Source organism: Myodes glareolus, chromosome 20, assembly GCF_982192425.1.
Source record: "Myodes glareolus chromosome 20, mMyoGla1.1, whole genome shotgun sequence".
Lineage (NCBI taxonomy): Eukaryota > Metazoa > Chordata > Mammalia > Rodentia > Cricetidae > Myodes > Myodes glareolus.
In genome coordinates, this window is record NC_142045.1 from 4,990,469 (window position 1) to 5,014,847 (window position 24,379).

At 43.5% G+C, this 24,379-nt stretch overlaps 1 protein-coding gene across 6 annotated transcripts in view; it reads right to left on the reverse strand.

Annotated features, from left to right (window-relative positions):
• The window catches only part of Sh3d19 (SH3 domain containing 19), a 151,853-nt gene that overhangs the window by 17,545 nt on the left and 109,929 nt on the right, over positions 1-24,379 (reverse strand). For 5 of the 6 annotated variants that reach the window (XM_048424511.3, XM_085682538.2, XM_048424514.3 and 2 more), the window contains 6 exons: positions 13,446-13,559; positions 9,790-9,902; positions 5,314-5,375; positions 3,626-3,890; positions 1,538-1,606; positions 1,215-1,355 (listed from right to left, as the gene is read on the reverse strand). In XM_048424511.3, coding sequence (XP_048280468.3) covers positions 1,215-1,355; positions 1,538-1,606; positions 3,626-3,890; positions 5,314-5,375; positions 9,790-9,902; positions 13,446-13,559 — 764 coding nt within the window. The remainder of the gene's footprint in view (positions 1-1,214; positions 1,356-1,537; positions 1,607-3,625; positions 3,891-5,313; positions 5,376-9,789; positions 9,903-13,445; positions 13,560-24,379) is intronic. The other variant, XM_048424513.3, reaches the window with a different exon arrangement.

The following is a 24,379-nucleotide window of genomic DNA, read 5'->3' on the forward strand; positions in this document are numbered from 1 at the left end:
GTCCCCGGAGGACAGAGCCCAAAAGGCAATGCTCAAGTAGGAAAACTTTGGACTGTTACAACTTTTAGCTTTTAAGCTTTAAAAACAGATGTAAAGGGATAGAATTCTGGTGGCGTGACTCCTGCCACCACCAACAGCACTTTCTGACAGAGGAAGGGCGGCGGTGACAGATGGCTGATACTGGACCCAAACAGAGAAAACCGGGTAACAGAGTTTTTTTTTCCGGTGTGAACTAGTTAGATTTCACATGCCAGCTGCACTAGCTGAAGACACATCTTCTCCCTAAAGTGAGAATTTTTAGTTTCTTAGGAAAACCTGGAAAGATAAACTGCCTTCCAAGAAGAAGGACTTAGACTAGATGATGAAATCTTGGATGAAGAACAACAAACCAAATTCTTTGCTTGAGCTGAACGACTGGTGTATTTTTCATATGTTACCTTGAGTCACAAACAGCGCAAACTTAACTGGTAAGTTAAACTCTCCTAAAACTGCAGCCAGAGCTGGCGGGTGTGTGTGTGGGGGGGTGGAGCTCAGACGCAGGACAGCTGCTAGCGCCTCCCAGACCCTGAGCTCAGTCACCTGCTCCTAAACAAATCCTCTTCTCCAATCAGGGCTCCACAAACTTGTTAGTCCTTAATTGTGACTTGAGATGCTGGATTATATTAATTATATTTCATTCTTTAAAGAATTTCAGAGAAACAAGGTTTATAGGTTCCCTTGTTACTAAGTCTGGCCTTGATCTGTGCAATAGCGGATGATCTTGGACTTCTGACCCCTCCGCTTCCACCTCCCGTGTCCCGGATCACACCCACCACATCCTATTAAGAGCCCACATTTTAAAGGACTCTTTTATGTCAGATTTAGCATTTACCGGGTTCCTTTTAAAAATAACTGACTCATTCTGCCAGAGAACAACGTCTGGTTTGGCAAACAGGCTCGTGTTATTTAAAAGAGCGAGCCACTTGCTCGGGTGAAAAATCTGCGACTGTCCAAGCCCTCACAACATAAAGAGGGCAGAACACCCGGCAGTCTGTGCCAACGTCATTAGGGCCATTTACTCCAGAATTGGAGCAAACTGCTACTGTTATTTCCACCCTGGTTAAAATAATGCTGCTAATGAAAGAAACCTGGGGAGGAAAGGATCTAATTAATAACTCTACGATGGTGCCGCCATGTGTGACAGGAACGTTGCACAATAGCGATGCCTCACGTACGTCAGGTCTGCTTCTTGGACGCTCCTCAAGGGGGGTGACAATTCTCATCTGGGATGGGTGAACTCTGCCCGTGCCCTCTCCCCGCTGGCATTCCAAGTAATTATTTTCTGCCTGCTTCAGGATCACAAGCACGTCCCCACGCTGTAAGACACAACGCCACTCTCTGAAGCAATTATTATTTAATAAAACATTATTACTTTCCCACATTTTAATCTTTGGAGCCTAAAGCATTTAATAACGCGTAATAGCAGGAACAGAGGGCAGGGATTTTTTTTTTTTAATTTTTTAAAAAATCAGTCAGTAGAGAAAGAGCTTGACTTTACCTTACAAGAGAGGTCTGTGGGGTTCTGGGAGACAATGTCTTCATTGGCAATTCCATGAGGCACAGACAGCTTAAATGTAAACCACAAGAGAATTATTCGCTATCCTAAACCCTCACTTGCTGCTGATCACTTAGGACTTGGCAAGCGGGCCTAATGGGCAGCTTCTTCAGAGAGTGAGCAGGCTTCACGCCCTGGATCCAGTGAGGCCAGCATTTCTTTTGGAAACTGAAGTTCTAAGAGGGTGGAGTTGAGCCCACAAGATCACAAGGGTTGAACGTGGCCTCAAGTTCTCTCGGGAACTCTCGTCTCCCTGGTAGCTGGTCTGTGGGCTTGAAACCCAGCTGCTTCCTAGTCCCTCAGCAGTCTGATCTCACAATGTTTTCTATACTCGGGCCCCAGCACCAAACGGTTCTGTTTTTGCCTTGGTAAATTTTAGCTGATGAGAACTTGTTAGAAGTTCTATATAATACACACTTAAAACACAGGGAGGGAGGTTGCCTGGGCCCCTGGGTCACCAGAGAGCAAGCACAGAGTACAGGAGGTGGCCAGGTAAAGCCGGGTTGCGTAGTGTCACCTCCCCCACATCGCCACAGCATCCAGGGCTCCCAAGACACACAGAATCCTGTTGTAATTTAATGATAGTGTAGCCACGGGGGACAGGAAGTGGATTTAAGGGTGTATTTTATAATGAGACACGTCACTTAAATAGACCACCATTTTGATGTATTGATTGCTTTGAATTCCTTAAATGCTTTGATATTACGCAGTTATGTAAGAACCCCAAGTGAAACCTGATCCCCTTTGAGGAAATAATCTTGGTATAGAAAGATCAAAGCAAATAGAGGTCTTACCACTAATTAACACTGTTCATGGTACGGTGAAATGGTAGATGTCAATTGTTTTGTGTTCAAATCCTGGTTTTACGGCTAGCTGGCTTAAATCTCTATCTTGGTCTCCTTTCTCTTATTTGTATAAGGCGGATGATAGTAATAGTATCTAATCTACAAGATTAGTTTTGAATAGTACCTAGCGAACAATTAGTTCTCAATACATACCAATTACTATTTTACTTTATTTATTACGTAGTCTATCCCAAAGACTATCCCTTGGGTTTGTGGGTAGTTAAAGTTTCATTAATTTATATTCATCTTAACTGAAAGAGAGAGAGGAGCAATGGGCTTCATCAATTTAAAAGACTGTAAATATATTATCTCTTTTTATCTGTCTATTCTTTTCTCGAAGTCTGAATTAGCTTAAAGTAAAACATTTTCTGGCTTGATGGAAGTATAGAGCAGGACTAACATTACTAACTACTATGCACATAATCCTCCTCCCACTTACAAGTAAATTTTCAACTCTTTCTGATTGACCTGACCACACAGAAAGCAAATCAACTCTTTCATTTGTGGAAAACACAAGCAAGAGTCGTCTGATGAAAAAAAAAAAATCCAAAGAGAGCAAAATTAATCCTCAACTATCTCAATTACTGATAAGAACTTTTAACTAGTAGCTATTAAATGGGCCATGATAATTATGCTTACAGAATGGAAAAAAAAACGGTAAGAAAGTCCATTGATCTTAATAAAAACTTAATTTCTACTTGGTTTAAATGCTCCTCATTTAGTGGGCAAGCAGCTATGAAGTACAAACTATAGCAGCAGATGAACCATCACCTCCTCCCACAGGGATCCTGCCATCAGTGGCTTAGACCCCTATATGCCTGCTTTCCCTTTCTGGTGTTTCTCTTAATACTGACAGACTGTCTGGAAAACCCAGGGTTTTGTAGTTGTTGTTGGATTTTTTTTTAAAGGATTTATTTGTTTTATGCGTATGAGTATTTTGCTCACATTTACGTCTGTGTACCATGTGTGTCCTGAACTGGAGTTACGGACGGTTGTGAATTGCTCTATAGATGCTGGGAATCAAACTGGGGTCTTCTGCAAGAACAAGTGCCCTGAACCTGGACCAGGTTGGCCTCACACAGATCCACCGACCTCTGACTCTCGACTGCTGGGATTAAAGGCGTGCAGCACTGCCGCCTGGCTAGAATAATCCCTTAGGCACCAACATTTTGAAATTCCAGCTTACCATGTATTTCCTGTAGAGAGGGTGTCCTGGTTTGGGACGAGGGGGTAGCACCGGGTCTTGGCTTTTAAAGACCTGACTCTTGGCTCTTGAGAGTCCAGAGGCCAAATGACTTTGCTTTTTCTGGAGATCCATGTCAGAGGAGGACCGATTAAAAGGCAAATTTTTACTTGATGATTTGGTTGCGGAAAGTTTAGGGGGTGGTGGTCTCTCAGGGGCCCCTTTGGGAGGAGGCTTCCAAACTGGCATGACTTTTCCATGGACAGGTCTGAAAGGCAAGAGGGGTCATGAGTCAGCATTTCGATCTCATCTATGTTCTGCTCCACCTGTTCTTACACACACACACACACACACACACATGCACGCACGCACGCACGCACAGCACACACACATGCACGCACTCACACACACGCACACATACACATGCGCGCACTCACATATATACACACGCATGCACACACAAACACACACACATGCACGCACTCACACACACGCACACATACACATGCGTGCACTCACATATATACACACACGCATGCACGCACAAACACACATACACATACATATGTGTGCACTCACATATATACACACACACTCATGCACACACAAACACACACATGCACGCACTCACACACACGCACACATACACATGCGCGCACTCACATATATATACACACACACGCGCACGCACTCACACACACGCACACATACATATGTGTGCACTCACATATATACACACATACACGCATGCACGCACAAACACACACATACACACATACACGCACACACAGAGCCTGGCACAGATGTGAAAAGTTTTTCTGCTGCTAGAAACAATTTCCCGAAACCTGCAGGGTATGCTATTTTTGAGCAAATGACTCTTGCATTAAACATGATATTGGAGGAAACACCATGATGTTCCAGCTTCCTCTTATCTTGCACTAGAGATTCATTAGTTCAAGACAAACAAGCGTTTTCTGTCATCTGTTCTCTGAAGGCCCCAAACTGCTCCTAAACACACTGACTATTTCAGGAAGCTAAGTACTTTCTACTACAGTCTGAGGCAAAAGCTTATATATATGATGATACCAGGTATGTGTGCTTGGGTCCTCAGCGTAATTAGAAGAGGAACATCAAAACCCCCTAATGCTCACATTATAGGCGGCACTATTAAAACTCTTAATTTAGATTAGCTGAAAGTAAGCTCTGAAAATGGAATGGGACAGCAACTACTTTGAAAACCTTTTTCCTAATCTCTAAATGGAAGTAAATTTCAACACGCCAATGCCTTCTAAAAGCACAACAGCCTCTGGTTCATATACCTCTAGAGCTGGGGGCTAGGGTACTTCTGAGTTCCCTTCGGTGATGCTGAGAAACACGCCTGCCCCTTCTAACTGAGCAGACTCCAGCAGCGGAACTATTTCAGTCTGGAAAGTTGTCTTGTTTATTTGGAAAGAGTATCAGAAACTCATATTTGTGCTCTGTAGGGCTTTGGACCTCGTTGAAAGAAGAAAAGATGAGAGAGCCCCATGACCTGATGTCACGAGCAGACTGTGGGCTGGCGGCCTGGGCAGACTCATGAGTTTCTCTTCAAGGCAAGATCTAAGGCTTGCAGCCCTGCATCTGGGCAACAGAGGACAACAGCCAATTCTCCAAGGCCTTCAATGCCTCCAACTGTCTCACATTTTACCTACCTTGGTGGCAACCTGGGGGGTCCTTGTACCAAGCCTCCCAATTCACTGCTTTGCTCCGGTTCCTATAAATGTCACAGAAGGACTTTTTAGTTAAGACTGACCTAAAACAAGAGTTTGCAAGAGTAACTGGGGTCAATTTTTTGGGTGAGTCTCTAAGTAGAAAAGCTGTGAAGTTATGGAATATGGCTGAGAAGGACTCGATATTATACATATACATACATCACACACATGTCATTTTATTAATTTGTTTATTTTTGCAACAGGGTCTCTGTATGTAGCCCTTGCTGGTCTGGAACTGTGTAGACCAGGTTGGCCAGGAACTCACAGAAATCCACTTGTCTCTGTCTCTAGAGTGCTGGGATTAAGGGCATGCACTACCTACCATGGCATGCCAGTAAAGCAACGTTTTGAAAATGGGGTTGGGTGCCCTAGATGGTGGTCTTTCTTTCTCCTTTCTTGCTAGAGTTTGCTTCAGTTTTAATATAGGGTATTTCTTCACCCCAACTATGGTAGAAATCAAATGGTCCTGAGTTCAAACCACAGGTTGAAGTGTGGTTGTTTTGCATTGGACAGTCAGATCCCTTCTCCCTGCTGGATAGCTTTAAAGCAAGCAGTGGATCTTGAACTAAAGAAGTTGAGGACATAAAAAACAAAGCAAAACAAAAAAACCAGAGTGGCCTAAAAAGAAGACATTGTGAGGAGAGAGAAGGGCTGGGAGAAGGGGATTTTGCTGACAGATAGCTTGTGTGGGCTGACAAGAGCTTTGTGGGGAAGAGCAAAGGGGAGAGCTGGAAAAACTCAAGACAGCTCTAGCTGGACTCTGCAGCCAAGTGACAGAAAGAGGGTCTGGGAGTAGGGGACGAACAGAGAAATTTCCCTAGGGGAGGGAGGAGCTCGGCCGTTCTTTCTCAAAAGTTTTTAGGACACTTTTTTTTTTTAATCTGTATGGGTGCTTTGCCTGCATGTATGTCTGTGCGTCATGTGTGAAGAGGGCACTGGATAGCTGTGAGCTGCCACGTGGAGCTGGGAACGGAACCCAGGTCCTCCGGAAGAGCAGCAATGCTCTTAACTACTGAGCTCTCCAGCTCTCGGAACACGTTCTTCTGTTGAATGAGAAATGAAAATATCTCATGTCCCAAACAGGGCTTTTTTTGTTCTTTTCTTTTGGAAAAGTCCTAACTAAATTGTTCTTTTCTTTTTGCCAGTTCGAAAACTGAAAGAGTTCACTACCAATTCACTTCCCCTTATCTACTTCTTAAGGCCCCAATACACACCCATGAAATACTGCCTCTAAGACTGTAGGGGGAAATGTCCAGCCCTTTAAAATTATTAGTGATTGCTTAGGAATCTCTGGGCAAATTCAAACTGTTTCATTCATGTAACAAATGAGTTAAAACTTCTTTCCCCAATTTTGAAATTCATGCTATTTATAACGCTTCCTTAAATACCAAGTGATTAATCGCCAATAACTATGATAATTTAAACATGCTCCGATGTTTTAAAATCTCATTTTTTAAAAAACAAATTAAGCTTGCCCTTAAAACTTGGCTTCACTAATGAGTTCAGTTAATGTAGTGAAGCAAGCCACCAGCTCATAAACCCTGCAATATTCCAGAATATAACCCACGCCGTATAAATACGTGGCTGCCTGTAATTCTTCCTGACAATATCGCCATGATAAAACCATGTCTTTCCTTGGCCACCTTGAAAATTCAAGCAAACAAAGGTTAGTAGGAAAGGAGATTTTTTTTTTTTTAAAATTGATTTTTCTCAAAATTTAGTTGTGGGACGTGCCCCAACACTGAGGGGAAATGCTAAGGTGTAACTTTGATGAGGAAGGGTGTCTACCGTACGGTGTACAACAGCTATTAGCTGCAGTCTCGTGGGCTGAGGTTGTTTTGTCTTTTCTCATTTGTTTCTGGCAAAGCTGGACTGCAACTGAGCTACATCCCAACCCAGTGATGGTATGCCTGTGGAAAATTTAAAATATCTTTTTGATCTCTCACTTTTGACAGGCTTTGAGTTGGAACAAGAAAGGCACATCCTGGTAGGCACTGATGTACACGACCCCCCCGACACAGAGAAGAGGTGGCCCTGCTGCTGGGTGCAGTTGTCTTAGTATTTGCTCAACCTGGGTTGGTGCCCAGGCTGCCAATAGTCTCTGGATTATTGATTAGAGGTGTCCCCCTCCTCAGCATTCCATACACACTGTGAAGGCTTTCTGTATCTTTTTAGTTCTGTCTACTTCTGAGATCCTGGGACTCTGGTGTCTGAGGGGCTGGCTTGGGTCCAGGCAGAGATGGTTTTCTCTATAATGCCATCTTTCCATATTTGAATCATGCTTTAATTTTAGGAAAATTCCTTTTTTTCCCCTTTTCTTTTCAAGACGGGATCTTGCTGTACAGCTTGGGCCAGAACGGAACTCACATTTCTTCTTAGTCTCCAAGTGCTAGGGTAACAGGTGAGTGTCAGCATGCTCAGAGCTTCCCAGGTTTCTGTGGCATTTTAAAAAGGTAGATATTTCTCCTTCTCTTATGACCACATGTGTATCACATATGTGTTGGGATTGTGGAGCAACTGGCCTAGGCATGTTTTGCAGGAGCCGACACGCCTTCTTAGAGCCAGGTTTAGAACAGCATGCCTCTGGCACACACGCTTCTGTGCGGCGTCCTGGATTCTAACCCGAATCATGCAGGTTACCTGAGTGCTGTGGAGCTTGTAGTTTCTTTAGGACATGCTCGGGGACAGGCGAGCGTGCACCCAGCTCCACTGGCTCCCCATGGGACACTAGAGACCATCATTCAGGTAATGGAAGTGAAATATGGCAGCCATAGCCACTAGGTCTGATGAAGAGTTGCCTAGCACTCTGGTTGGGAGAAGAGCAGATGGGTTTTGTCCAGTGGCCAGCTTTGTAAAAGTAAAGACTGTCTACCCTCCTGGTCCGTAACACTGACACTTTTTAATTTTGTTTTCGGGACAGGGTTTCTCTGTGTAGCCCTGGCTGTCCTGGAATGCCCTCTAAAGACCAGACTGACTTCAGATTTAGGGATCTGCTGACCCATTTCCTGAGAACTGGGATTGAAGGCATGCGCCAAGACAGGCCGAGACATCGACACTTTCTAGAGGTCTTCACCTCTAGTCCTTATGACCCCTGGTCTAAATAAACTTAGTAAACAAACAGAATTTTCTGGCATGTGTTTGACCTCAGTCTGTAGAAATCTACCCTTGACTGAATTTAGAATCTGTTTTAGCATGTCCTTTTCTTCAATCTCAGTGTGTCTATATCGTGGTCTGCTGCATGGAGGGGTTTGCAGGTGGCTTCAGTTCCCTCTGGGACAGATGTAGGAAGGACTTCCGTTATGTCCAGGTGAGGCAGAGATGTAGGTGTGCACACAGACGCTCTCTGGGTGGTGTCATTTATCCTAAATTGTCTTCTTTTAAACTCAGATGTTGCTCTTAGCTGCAGGTGATGATCCTAGTGTTTGCAAGCTCTGTCCTTCACAGACCTCATCACACCGGTCGCTGGACAGCGCACCTGCGCATTGTACTCTCAGATCCGTCCAGGAGCCTTTTGAGAGAGGAAGCCTGAGGTCTTTGCAAGCAACCATTCCTTCATAGACGTTTGGGATTACAGTATGGCGGGGGCCCTACTATCTGCTTTTGGGTTTCCATGACCCGGTTTTAATAAAAATTTATTAACAAGCACTTTGAAGATACAAATGATCACTAAATTTTAATTCATTCTACAGAAAATCTCATTAACTTGGTATTGGCTAATTTAATTTAATGTCTTTTTCCAAAGGAATCTCTCTTCGCTAGAAGATTGGATGGGTTTGCTTGTATGACGATCACAGCTAATGCACAGGGCTAAACTATTATAAAAATTGAACTGAATTGGTTTAAAGACTTTAAGAATTGATTTCTCTTGAAACAAGCCATAAAGATTACCCATCAGGAGGAAATTTTTAAAAATGCACAAGGGAATAATATTAAGGTCCTAGGTATGTTAACAAAGGTATAGCAAAGCATTATATTTTGATTTTTTTCTTAAATTTCAGAATAAAAATTCTTAGGGTAGTTATCTTAAATTATTATCATTATTATTTTTTAATAAATATAGATTTAGTGTTTTAAAAAATCTGACAACTTGACCAAATCTACTTCTACAAATATTAAATTTTTTTTGAAGTTTTAACAACCTCTTCATTATTATTATAGTACCATATAAAAGACAATGCCATTCTATTGGTACAGGAGAAATTAGTTTATAATGAAGTACAATGAGTGAACCAATCTTTCTATAGGGATCTGTAAAATACTAACTATAACATAAAGTAAGTACGTGAAGTTTAGCATTGGGTTCTAATAAAATACTTCTAAAAATATAATCAACGATAAAATAATTTCAACAGCAACTGAAGCTGGAACTAGCTCAGAACTCTGCCGTAAGCCCAACAACCCCTCAGGATCACTTACTGGGTGTCTAGTCCTGTCCGTGTTACCAAGCTTTCCAGACGCCGTACTGTAAGTATTTCCAACAGGCTTTTCGGCAGGGAGAGGAGGTGGGCATTGTGGCTCCTCATGTAAACCTAGGGAAAAAATAGAAGACAGATGTCACCAGCAATAGCTGGCCCAGGAGTCCATCCAATGGCTTGACCGTAGCTGGACTCCTAGACAGTGACGTAAGGAGGAGAGAGAGCCCTCAGCAGCCCTCAGGAAACGAATGAATGAACTGATGCTACAATGTTACATGTTACAATAGGGGGCTAGCATTGCTAAGGATGATGTGTCAGGCATTAACTCAGGCATTCCAATCATCCTGCCTGTATTAGATTCGTCTGGTCAACAAGTAGCCAGTGACCTATATGTGGCAATTTAGATTTTAAATCTTTCGTAAAGTGAAATAAAGTGTCCGTGCTTTAGTTGTGCTAGGCACATTTCCAGTACCCAGAAGCCACTGGGGCATAGAGGCTACCATGGTGGCCAGCACAGATACAACATAGGGCCTCATACTAGACAATATGCTACCCATTTATACAAGCTGAAGTTAAGAAAACTGTGAGTTACTTAATCTATTAATGTCAGTAATAGTCAGGTTTGTCCATCTGAACCCAAAGCCTGCTCTCATTCTAGTAAGACATGGTCCTTAATAGGTGGAGTACGCAACCCTCCCCCACCCACAAATAACTAAATGCTTCTGATAATTTAGGTTAATGGCCATAATTAGCCTCAATTCCAGAAACAATACCTTTATATCCAAACTACACCCTTAGCTCAGTAATATTCCCAACTTATTTTAGAGAAAGAAAATAGAGATGATTAGATTTAATTATTGCTTGATAATTAAAATCTGTGTGCAGAAATACCTTACGAGGGGATGGGTGTAACATATCGCCAGAGGCTAAAGCCACCTTTTACATTGTCTGGTGTAGCCAGGAAAAGTATATGGAAATTCTCATTTGTTCAGATTTCCAGCCCCAACGAAAAACCTCTGATCTCTCAGGTAACTGCTATATCCACAGATGGGGAAACAGTATCAAATGGAGAAAAATGTCCCAGCCAGTTACTAGGAAATAATGATTTAAGATGGGCAAGTGTTTAAAAATTGTGCCGATGGCTCAGCGATCTCCTAGAGGACCCAGGTTCGATTCCCGGCACCCACGTGGCAGCTCACAGTCATTTCTCACTCTGGTGCTAAGGGACCTGACATCTTGTTCTGGTTTCCTCAAGCACTGTAAGCACACGGTACACAGACACACATGCCGGCAAAACGTCCATTAAAAAACAAACTAACGATGTTAGAAATTATATTAATAGAATTCTGGGGCATTGATTTTTGCTGGAACTAACGCTTTGGAAGCTATTTTGGCAAATCAATTCTCACCCAGCAGGGCAGATTCACCTTTTTGATAGTTCCTGGGGTTTTGTTTGGAAGATAATTTAAGATGGTTCCTTGGCTTACCCTTTCGTGATTTCAGCGTTATTAACCCAATTTAGGAGAAGTAAATGTGAACCCCACATGGCTCACCTTTAGGGATGCCTGCTTTTCTGGGCTGTTAGCTGGCACTCAGAACTTAGACTGTAAAATGGGACCATCTCCCCTCTCCTTTTTTTTTTTTTTCCCCCTGAGGCAGGGTTTCTCTGTGTAACAGTGCTTGACGTCCTGAAACTCGTTTTGTAGACCAGGCTGGCCTCTAATTTGCAGAGATCCTCTTCCCGAGTGCTGGGATTCAAGGCCTGTGCCACCACGGCCTGATGTAGGACCAACCATCTTTAGAACTAACAAACCACAAAACTGGCTGACATGAACGCTTCCTTTCCTTCCAGACAGCTGGAATTCCAGAACCCACCGTTCCTAACGGTGGCTAGGTAACCAGCCTCAGCTAAAAGAGTGTGCCAGGCAGCGCAGGAAGCTGCCCTATTTATCACTATTTTGCCTGTTGTCTTAACTCATTGTCGGGAGCCGGGAGGAAGCTCTGTGTGGTGTGAAGGTTCCTGGAAGCTTATCTCCGGTTTCTGATACACTGTACCCCATTTGCCTTTCCCCTGGGTGGATTCTGTCTCGTTTACTTTTGCAGCAACAAGTTATAACCCTGAATACTGAGTTCCTGTGAGAAGTCCTAATAATTCATTGACTTGGGGTGGTCTTGGGGTCACCTAGCGTTGGAGCCTAGAAAACACCTTAGTGTAAACCATGAGAGAGGGCGGGATTCCAATCTTAGCACGTCAAAAACAAACAAACAAACAAATAAAAAACCACAAAAGGGTCAACTCCAAATCCACATGAGGTTCCTATAATATTCGTGATCTTTATATTTTACTATGCCTGTTAAATTCATAATACACTTCTAAGGTAACAGCAAGCAGGCGAATAACCCAATGAGCTATCTATCGTTTTGCTCCTTTCTGACTGTATCACACCATCAAAAGCGATTACGCCACCATTTCCTTAATCAACACTACGATATAACCTCCAGAGAAGAAAGGTCTGATGGAATTTCAGAGCCTTGACCTTCTCCTCATTTTTCACAGCAACTCAGCTCTATTTCTTGCTACTGGCTGAGCGCTCTTGGTTAATTGCAAAACCACCGAGAGACCGAAACCAATATGATGGTTCTCCGTAGTATTTTAGAGCAAAGCCAGTCCCCTAAACTCAAGGGTATGCTCCTGTACACTCTCGGGTACTCCAGCCCTAGCCATCGTACCCCACGTGACTGTGTCAGGCAGAATCAGCAGAACCTCCCTTCGCACGAAGGCAACGGTGCCTCCTAGGGGCCATGCAAAAGCACTGCAGGCAGGAATGAAATCAAAGCTGAGTGACCGCTCTAAAACCCACAATTTTCTTTTTCCTTCTCTTTCTCCCTCACTCCCTTCTTTGTGTAGCCAAAGATGACCTCGAACTCCTGATTTTCTTGCCTCCACCTTCTGAGTGCAAGGATCACAGGTGTGCACCCACTCTTCCGGTTTTATAACACTTCCAGGAAAGCTGAACCCAGGGCAGATTCTAGCGTGCTCAGCAAGCGTTCTTCCAAAAGAGTCACAACCCCAACCCTAAACACCAAATTTCTTTCTGAAGCACTATCAAAACTGATACAAAACTTCATTTACTGTGTGATTTAAAAAAAATCTACTAAGGAAGCACACACACAAAAATCTAGCGTTAAACCAATCTTAAGATATTTTATTTTGTAATTTAGTCATCCTAAGAAGCACGATTGTTGTAATTTTCTAAAGCTTTTGGGTATAGTTCTTTGCATAATTCACACACTGCCATACGAAAATTGAGCGGAGTGGAACAATACACCCACGATAGACCTAGAATTTCATTTGCTATTAGTTCCACTGCTTCTACACCCATCGTTACCAGAGGCACTGATGATATGGCATACTATGATTGTTCTCAGAGCTACAGTCTCCTATTCTCTTTGTCTAAAATCAACCTTAGAGAAAAAACAGAATACAAATTGACAGAATTCTCCAAAGAACTGGGAGAGAATGCCTTGCTCGGGATGCCCGGACTGTGAGTGACAAACAGCAGGCTTTATATAATGTCAAAAGCAGACATTGATAAGTTAATCCAGATTTCTCCTCAGTTCTGGAGGAGTAAGTTAGAAAGACAGAGAAGAGCTTACATTTTTCTGGTTTGGCTGGGATTCGAATGACAGTAGGCTTCCTGGTGGGCGCTGGTGCGGCAGCGGCGGCTCTTTCTTTTGTTGGTTCTGTTTTTGTGGGGAGCTGAAAGGGATCTAATGAAAAACATAGTTTATTTTTGCATGTTTTAGTTAACACGGACTCAAACAAAAAAGCCTCATTCATAATTTAAGAGTCATATTTTTCATGCCCCAGGGAAAACTATTCATGGATAAACAAAATCTCAGTTTGCAGAGACAAAAAACAAAGTTGGAGCTCATAAAAGGAAATAATTTAGTACCCTGTAAATAATTCATATGGCTTTTCTTCCTCTCTGATGAGAGAGATCCAGGACAATCCTGAATTATGTAGAAGCTAGCTTTCAGGGGAGTGCAATCATTTCATAAATGTCTGCCTGCAAATGAGGGGTAACTGCAACAAGCAGTCTTTTTAGACAGCAACACCTCCCGGGCCCCGAAGGGCTCTTCTCCCGTCCCTGTGCAAGGCTGCAATGCATGCTCACCAGCGGCCTTCTCCTCCTCCGCGTGTGACCTGACGCCAGGAAGAGGCCCAGCTGTGTTAGATTTAACTTAGTGAGGGCATACTTTCATAATGTGGAAGTAATAAGGGTCTCTTATTCCAGAAATAAAACATCATCCTTCAAATGTTTAACTTTGGGGCAAAGATATATAACTTAACATTTCTCCATCTTCATTAATTTATTTTAAGTGAATCAGATATGCCTAGGGTATTCTAAATCAAAACATAATTATAAACCCATTTTTTAAATGGAAAGAAATGAACTTTATTGTAAATGCTCTTTTCACTATTTTAGAAATAAAATGTTTGTATGTGGGTCTGGAGAGATGGTTCAGCAGCTAAGAGTACTTGCTGCTCTTGCAGAGGACCCACATTCAATCTCTAGCACCCACATCAAGCCTGTAACTCCAGTTCTAGCAGATCCACTGCGTCTTCTGGTCTCCACGAGAACCAGGCACACATGTGGCGCATAAATATGTGTGGATGCACCTCCCCCCAAATAAATCTTTAAAAACCGTTTGTAGGTGTGGTGTACACATAGGTGTGTGCGTATGTGTGCTTGCTGGTTCACACGCATGTGCACATGTGTACGGAGGCTGCCAGGTGTTCTGCTCTGTCTTTCCTGTCCCTTTGAGGCAGCCTATTTAACTGAACCTGAAGCTTGCTGCTTTGTGGCTGGGCTGACTGGCCAATGAGCGCCAGTGGTCTCTCTATCTTTGCCCCACTTTGAGCTGGGGTTGCAGACACACCGGCCCATACTTGGGCTTTATGTGGATGCTGGGGATCCAAATTTGGGCCGTCATGTTTGTGCAAGCGCTCATACCCACTCATACCCACCAGCTCCTCAGCTCCTATAAAAGTTTTTGAAAGACCGAAAACCCAAGGTTTGGGAGAAAGGTTGGTTGGTAAAAGGTTTGTCATGCAAACATGAGGACCTGGTTCAATGCCTAGAATCCATATAAAAAGCTTGGTGCCCCGAGGAAGCAGAGACAAGAGGAACCCTGGGGTTGGCCTGCAAGCCAGTACAGGAGAAAAGGGGAGCCCAGGTTCAGTGAGAGACTCCGGTTAGGAAAAAAGGGGAGAGCAAAAGAAGGAAGTCAGTGTTAGCCTCTGGGCTCTACATGCACACAGGTGTGTGTACCCACACATATGCACACACACAACACACAGAAAACATGCAGACACATACACACAGCAGACACACACACACATACAACACAGACATAAGTAACACATATACACAGACACACACACAACACACAGACACAAACACAGACACATACACAGACATATATACACACACAGGCACACACACACAACATGCAGACATACACAGACACATACACACAGCAGATACACACAGACACACACACAATATGCAGACATACATAACACAGACACACACAACACATAGACACATATACAGACATATATACACACACAGGCGTGCGCACACACACACACACACATACATCATCATTAAAATAATTTAAAAAAGAAAGATGAGAGACCTGAAAATGAATAGAATAGCAAAAATAAAATGAATGACATGATCTATAGTGGTGCGGGAGAATTATCTGTATTCTGTCAATCATATTTTAATAAAACGCTGATTGGCCAGGCAGGCAGTATAGGCGGGAAAGCCAGACAGGAAGTAGGGGTGGAGCAAAGAGACTGGGAGTATTCTGGAAGCAGAAGCTCTCTCTCAGCCATTCCTGGGCAGACCACCGAAGAGGCAACATGTAAGCTGTCACATTGAGAAAGGTACTGAGCCCATGTGGCTAACATAGATAAGAATAATGGGTTAAGATAAGTCATAAGAATTAATAAGTAGCCTGACCTAATGGGCCAATCAGTTTTATAACTTATAGAGATCTCTGTGTGTGATTTTCTTTGTTGCTTGCTGGCTGTTGGGGTACTGGGAGGGACAGAAACCCCAACAAGCCAGCCCTCGTGTTACATATGGCCCCAACCTTATGGAGTCCTGTGTGTAATTTCTCTTTGGGATTTGCCGGCTGTTGGGGTACCGGGCGGGATGGAAATCCCAACAAGCCGGCCCCTCATGTTACATATGGCGTCCAGACGTGGATAAATGAATCCACAGAAAGCCTGAGAAAGTTTGGGAAAGAATAGAGTAAAGTATGTTTTCTTGGTAGCAGCAATTTTTTGGTTCTGCTCTGCTTGCTAGAGGCAAGCAAATGCTCTCATCTAAGAGAGGCTTCTTGACTCAGCCTTAGCTGCAAAACCTTGCAGCTCATTAAGAGGTCCTGCCACGAAACACTTAAATGCTGTTGGTGAAAAGCTGAACGCATGCTTTTCGGTTTTCGGTCGTAGCAGGAAAAAAGCTGTGCTGTTTTGAAATGCCGGCTTTCTGGGCTGTCCTGCCAGGACAAACTCTGACTCTTGCAGGCAGGCAGTCCGACTGAGTGTGGTCTGTGAGCAGAATGATGCAGCTTGCTTGCTAGCAAGGACCTTGAAACACGACAAGTTGTGGCAGTGAACACAGCTGTGGCTGGTATCTCAGCTATGAGTCTGGAAAGCTAAGGAATGAGCTGGATCTAGCTGTCAAAGCCACGGCTTCCCATATTGCTTAGTAAATTAAAGGCTCATGTGGTCAGAAAAAGAGAGATATACAGTAAAGAGAGATTCAAAGAGGAAGAAAACCTCTAAATATTTTACAGTGTGTTAAAAATATATGCAGGCTAAAAGTTAAAGTTCTTAATGTAAAAAAAAGGAAGAAAGAGAATAGTTGGGTGTGGTGGTACACACCTTAAATCCCAATGCCTGGGAGGCAGAGGCATATTGACCTCTGGGACTTCAAGGGGTAGAGGTAGATTGACCTCTGTGACCTCAAGGTGTGGTAGTACACGCCTTTAATCCCAATGCCTGGGAGGCAGAGACAGATCTCTGTGAGTTCAAGGTGTGGTAGCAAACACCTTTAATCCCAGCACTGGGGAGGCAGAGACAGAGGATCTCTGTGAGTTCAAGGACAGCCTGGCCTACAGTGTTATTCCAGGACAAAGATATATACAGAGAACCTGTCTCAAAAAGCCAAAAGATAAAAGAAAAAAGAAAATAGAGGTTGAAATAAAGCTGCATAAAAATGAAAAATACACAGAGAATCTTGATACTGTATGCCATTATGCTCTCTTTGAATTGTTTGAATGCTGAGAAAGGAGCAACAGCTGCTAAAGGACTGTTGTTTATAAATGCTGCTGAACTAACCCAAGATAGGTATTTTGAAAATACCTTGGCTTCAAAATTGAAGTCAAAAGGTATGCTACTTTGGAAAAGAGATTCTGCTTTTGTTTCCACAGAAAATGAGAGGCTATGGATTTATTCAGAGTTAAGAAAAATCATCTTTGACCAAGGGAGGCCACCTGAGAAATCGACAGGAACAGATGGCCCAGATGACAGAGTTCTTCATCCAGAACTGATTCAAGACTGCAGCCTGAGATGATCAAGACTCCCAGGATACTTCAGTCAGGACTTGATTATAACTCTAAATTTTCTTTAGGTCCCCATAAGATCATCAGCGCCCCCAACCAGCAGGAAGTAGCCTGAAATACTACGCCCACATTCCCAACAAATGGATTATGGGTATTTTCCTTTGTTTAAAAAAAAAAGAGGGAAATGGTGCGGGAGAATTATCTGTATTCTGTCAATCATATTTTAATAAAACGCTGATTGGCCAGGCAGGCAGTATAGGCGGGAAAGCCAGACAGGAAGTAGGGGTGGAGCAAAGAGACTGGGAGTATTCTGGAAGCAGAAGCTCTCTCTCAGCCATTCCTGGGCAGACCACCGAAGAGGCAACATGTAAGCTGTCACATTGAGAAAGGTACTGAGCCCATGTGGCTAACATAGATAAGAATAATGGGTTAAGATAAGTCATAAGAATTAATAAGTAGCCTGACCTAATGGGCCAATCAGTTTTATAACTTATAGAGATCTCTGTGTGTGATTTTCTTTGTTGCTTGCTGGCTGTTGGGGTACTGGGAGGGACAGAAACCCCAACAAGCCAGCCCTCGTGTTACATATGGCCCCAACCTTATGGAGTCCTGTGTGTAATTTCTCTTTGGGATTTGCCGGCTGTTGGGGTACCGGGCGGGATGGAAATCCCAACAAGCCGGCCCCTCATGTTACACTATAGCATCTCCCCTTTCTCTTCGTCACTTCTTCCCCGGCCACTGCTCTATACTGCTTCCTTGGTCTTCTGGAACCTAGAACTACCAGCCTCCCCTACCCTCTACAAGCTGCAGAAGCTTGGCCTTGCCTTCCAACCATCCTCAACCCTTATCCCAAATCTCAGCTACTATAGACCATTTTTCAGAATCTCCCAGACACCTCTCTCTCTCTCTCTCTCTCTCTCTCTCTCTCTCTCTCTCTCTCTCTCTCAATAAATCTTTATTTATCTACTTATTATACACAGTGTTCTGTCTGCATGTATGCTTGGCTGCCAGAAGAGGACACCAGATCTCATTACAGATGGTTGTGAGCCACCACATGGTTGCTGGGAATTGAACTCAGGACCCCTGGAAGAGCGGCCAGTGCTCTTAATCTCTGAGCCATCTCTCCAGTCCAGGCCTCTGTTTTCTACTTGAAAAAGGACCAAAGAGTTAAAAAAAGGATCAAGGCTGATAATGTTCTGTGTAATCAACCCTTCATGTGGTATTTCTGCTATAGCTGATGTTTCTGGCATCTCTAATCTGTGGGTTATTGGTATAGTTTTTGACAAGCGACGATTGCTGGTTGAGTTTAAAGGGAGAAGAAATGTTGACCGTGAAATGTCTGAAATTGGAGTTTGGGCCAATACACAACCTATACGTTTTCACAATCCAGAGTAGGTGGGTGTGTGCACAACAAGGGCACAGGGTGGGTGGTGGACGGAGAAAGGAGGTCAATAGTTACTGTGGAGAGGCTGGCACAGGAAGACCCAAATCCATCTTGCTGGAGAGGCCTGTCTCAAACCCTGCACTCCGTAGAGGACAGATCTCAACAATTCTGTCGAAGGGCCAGCCACATTGTCCTAGGATGAAGGCTGGAAACACAAGAAGCTATGCTACAGTTTATATGCAAAGAACTCTCAGTCTCCTTGCTATGAGCTGCGCTTAAGTAACTGGCTTGGCCACACGTTATTACACTGCTGTGTGTGCCTTGGTGAACACCAGTTGCAGACTGGCAGGAATGGTGTGGTGAAGGGTTCCAGCAGTGCTTATTGAGCCACACGGTCACTGGCATGTTGTGCCGGGCTGGGCTCCATCTGACAGACCACAACCAGAGCTGACCAATCAAAGAGAAGGAGGAGGACCAAAGGCCTGGCTTTTATCTCGATGATGGTGGAACTGGGGCCCTATGCACGCCAGGCAAGCTCCCTCCAAACGAGGCACACCCCCAACTGCTGAAGCTTACTTTTCTCCTGAATGTGGGCAACATACAAAGCAAGCATGGCACGTCCCTGGGTGCTGCAGGCACAGCCTGCAAGGAGGCCACATCACTGGCATCTGTTCAAAGACCCCAAGTTTGTGACCTTCGGTCCTGGGCCTTAGTTTTACAAAATTTACTCCAGAAACAAAAACACTGGGAGTAAATTTTATGGGAGTAGATATTAGAGAATTGTTTTTTAAAAGAAATGAAACGAAAGCAAAATACAGGGAAACAGCCTGAATATCAACTGGGGAACCCTGAGTTTAACTTCAAAATACTTTCATTTTATGCTTGAAAAAAAAATTGATGGCAAACATTTAAAAAAAATATACTGTAAGAAAGAGCTTTTTTTTAAAAAAAGGAAGAATTAAGTACTTCCCCCTCTCCCCCCCAAATGGTTTGGAAGCATTTTTGAAGGTGGAGATATTAGGTATAAGGAAACAATAGGTTGAATTGGACTATTAATCTGAAGACAGGCTGTCAATAAATCTTAATGCTTTGTAGCCAGGCAAGGTGGTGTATGCACCTTTAATCCCAGCACCCAGGAGGAAGAGGCAGGTGGATCTCTGAATTCGAGGCTAATCTGGTCTACAGAGCAAGATCCAGGATAGTCAGGGCTATACAGAGAAACCCTCGCCCAAAACAAAACAAAACAACAACAAAAAACAACAGAACTAAAATCTCATTGTTTTTCCAAGGCAACAATAATACTAATAAACAATAATAAGAAGCCATAGCTCTCAGCTACTGCTCCAGCACCATGTCTGCCTGACTGTTACATGTTCCCTACTATGATGGTTATTATAGAACAATATTTGTACTCTGTAAATATGTATTACTCTCATTGGTTAATAATTAGAGATGACTGGCCTATAGCTGGGCAGGAAGAGATTGGGTGGGAGAGCCAGACTAGGAGGACACTGGGAAGAAGGGCAGAGTCTGGGAGTCTCAAGGACATGCAGAGAGGAACAAGATAAACATGCCATGCTAAAAGAAGAAATGGCCATATAGCAGACGGTAGATAGGAAATATGGGTTAATTTAAGTTGTAAGAGCTAGTTAGTCACACACCTAAACTATCAGCCAAGTATTTATAATTAGTACATCTGTGTGTAATTATTTGGGGAGCAGCTGGTGGAAGAGAGCTGACTGGCGGTCTAGATGGAAAACTCTACCTACAACGGTCATGAACCCTAACCCTCCAAAACCATAAGACCCAAATAAACTCTTTCTTCTACACGTTGCCTTGGTCATAGTGTTTGGTCACAGCGATAGAAAAGTAACAGACACATGTGCATGTATAATCTCCTTAGATTATACATGCACATAAGGAACATGTGTTCCTTAGAACAAGTTCTTAATCTAGATCCCAGGAATGGTCAGGACGTGCTGAACGTTGCACCTCAAACTGTTTGCACACGAGCTAATGGAAGCCTTTGGAAAGGAGCTAAAAGAGTCACAGTTGGCTTCAGGGTCTCAGGATCCTGTGGTCTACCAGAGGTAAACAACCTCGTGGCGATAACGCTATCAGAGGCTGCTCACGCATCCCAGGACAAATGTACCATCCAATGACATCTTTTCTGTGTTTTCACTTGCCGTGTTCATTCTGTCTTCCTTTCAGTCCCTCATATCAACACCAATTATTCTACACGTGACGCCAAACAAGCAGGCCCGTCTTATCCATGCCTGGTCTTCATTACTGGGCTGATAGAGACACTGACGATGAAGTTGTCTTCTGGCCATTACCTGTCTGTAATAATATGCTTGTCACTGCAATTAGTTTCCCCATCTCTGGCTTGCTTTCCTGTCATTTCTCTCCCTGGGGTTCTGTTAATAGCCGAGCCTGGCTGCTGAACTATTATTCTGGTCTGTATAATGGAGTTGACAGTAGAAATATTCTACCTTTTTATTTTTTTTTGACACCTGGGTATGATTTGCAAGGGTGTGAAGTGAAATCGCTAATACTTCTAGGCTTTATTACATTAACCTGGAAGGCATTCTACCTAAGAAATGAATCCAATATTAAATTGTCTGTTTTATGAGTTTTCCTTTAATAATTTTTCTAATCTTTACAATGTTTCCATAGTGTCAGGTATTTTCTGATCTCTATTTCCTGAGATTAATATGGCAACTTCATTTTATGAACACTTTTATTAGTTTTTCATTATATTTGAGGGAAGACAAAGAGGAGCAAAGACATATTTCTGAGTTTTCTTCTGTGTTCCTCCCTCCGTTTCTGGCTGATGCCTGGACCAATTAGGTAAGGGTTCAGAGAGGCCATAAACCTTCATTTATAATGACAATGCCACCGAAATAACAGCAAAGCCTCACAGAATCCCCAGTCAAAAACCAAACAAAAAATTCATCAGTACCGAGGGGCTAAGGCGACCCTGAAGACCTCCGGAGGGGAACAAGTATGGGGAGCCAGAAGGCCAGTGTGCACTCTGGAAAAATCCCTCAGGCAGCCATAGTTCAGAAGACGATGAAACGCTTGCGCGAGCTCGGTTTAGAAGAAAGCCGCTGTAATCTCAGCACAAAGGCTGGAAGTGGGGCAGCAGACAGGGATAGAAGTGAGGAGGCCGCTCTGAGGATGGGTCACAAGGTCAGGTCAGCAGGTGACAGCAGCTTAACAGACGTGATAGCAGAAAGGAAACATTACATCCCGGTCTACAGTAGAGGCAGGACGATCCTACACAACCACGTTAGCCCTGGTAACATCCTCCATGATAGCATATTTTTTTTTTCTTCGAGACAGGGTTTCTCTGTAGCTTCAGAGCCTGTCCTGGAACTAGCTCTTGTAGACCAGCCTGGCCTCGAACGCACAGAGATCCACCTGCCTCTGCCTCCTGAGTGCTGGGATTAAAGGCGTGTGCCACCCCCGCCTGGCAAGAGGTATTACTATGGTATTTTATGTATGAGGAGACAGAGGTCCTTTGAGGGTAAGGGAAATGCTAAAAGTCACACAGCAACTGCGTGAGGGCCTGCTCTACTCCAAGTCCAAACAGTTAGATACCCTGTGACGCAGTGAGGAGACTCAGGGATGACTTCTGTCTCTCTAGGGAAGGCTGTTCGTGTGAGGTTGTCACCAGAGGAGGTGAGAAATATAGGGGGTAGGTTTACAAGATAAACAGTGGACTACCTATGACTTCATGGTCAAGAGCAATGGTTAGAGTCAGGTGAGGCATACAAATTATATGTTTTGCCAAAAGACGGCCCTCATAATTAAATGTTGTACAATGAAGTGGTAGAAATCAAGGTGCTGAGGCATGGAACTATAGTCACGCCGAATGTCTGCCGTTCAGCTTCCTGTCTGAAGATGTCTATCTTAATGACACAGAAGAAATTCTCAGCGTTTTAACCAAGTTTCCATCCCACAGTACCTAGTAGGGTTCTAAAAAGGCAATGTATGTTTGGTTTGTGTTGTTTCCCCATCTCTGTCCTTCTCTGATCCTTGTAACATCAAAAGGTTTGGATAAGAAAATGATATTGGCCACCACATTAAAAAGGTCTCTGAGGTTTTGCTTTGCTTAGGGAGTCCTCGAAATGTTGGGTAGCAAACATCATGTGAAAAATAAACAAGGCAGAATAAAAAGATGTCTGGGGATGCAGATCAGTCGGCAGCACAATGAATGAAGCCTCAGGTTTGACCCCCCAGTGATACACAAATCGCAATGGACACACACACATACGCCACACATGCACACACACACACACACGCTACACGCACACACATGTCACACGCACGCACATGCACACACACACCACATGCACGTACACGAAGCACACACACACCACATGCACATACACACACACGCCACACACACACACAAGCAATACACATACACACACACACACACAAGCAATACACATACACACACACACACACACACACACACACACACACGAGCCTTGACTGGGAAGACAGTTTTATGACAAGAGGCACTGAAAGTCTCTCGGTCTGTTTACTTTATCTGCAAAGTGAGGCCAATGATGCCTTGCTGTTTCTGTATTAAATCAAATTATGTTTGAGTTGTATGCATTAAATAAGAATAGTATTCATCTCTGTGTTAGGACCATCAGAGCACTCAATACGGCCTAATGTTTGCCCTCTGCTTTTTGATGTACATGAGGCATGTCTTTTTGCTTTATTTGCCAAAGCCAGTTATATGCATTAAATATTTAACAAATATGTCTGCTATCATGTACGTGGTATACAAGATTTTTTTGTTTGAGATAAGTCTCGCTGTAGCTCAGGTTGTCCTTGAACTTGTGACCTTCCTGACTTAGTCTCCCGAGTGCTGTGCTGATATCTAGCTATCCTGTTGGCCAGACTTTGGCTTTGAAATAGAGTGTTCTATACCATACTGAAGCATGCTTCATATTTATAAGATAACAGTTAAACTCTGGAAAATACTATTAAGTTTATATCCCCACAAATTTCATCCAAATAAGCAAACAATAGTAAAGGGAATTCTATCAGTGATCTGTGGATCAGCTTAGTTTGGCAGATGGAAGATAAGCTTTACTTCACGGAGAGATAAGCTTTGCTATCTGAACAGCGTGAGGAAAGAAAACATTCTCTTGGCCTTCGGGAAATTTAATTATCCTGATCTTGGCAGCACACTGACAATTGTTGAGTTTTATTTACAGAAATTTGCATTGTCAAGACACACTGTGAGGAGCATGGGAAAGTCTCTAGAGTGGGTGCTAGCTTCGCAATCAGTCTTGCAGGATCCTTCCTCGGGCGGCCTTTTGGCTCTCAGCGAGGATCCTTGTGGGGTCACCACCTGAGTCTCTCTCTGTGAGAAGCTTCCATCTCATTCTCCAACTGCTAAGTCCCCAGATGCTTTCAACGTGAGGCCTGAACTTCAAACTGCTCATAAGGGAAGTCAGTCCCACAACAAACTGATCCCCAGCCCTGGTCTGCTCACCTCTGGCCCATATACTTAAAATCAGTGTGTTCTAGCATCTCT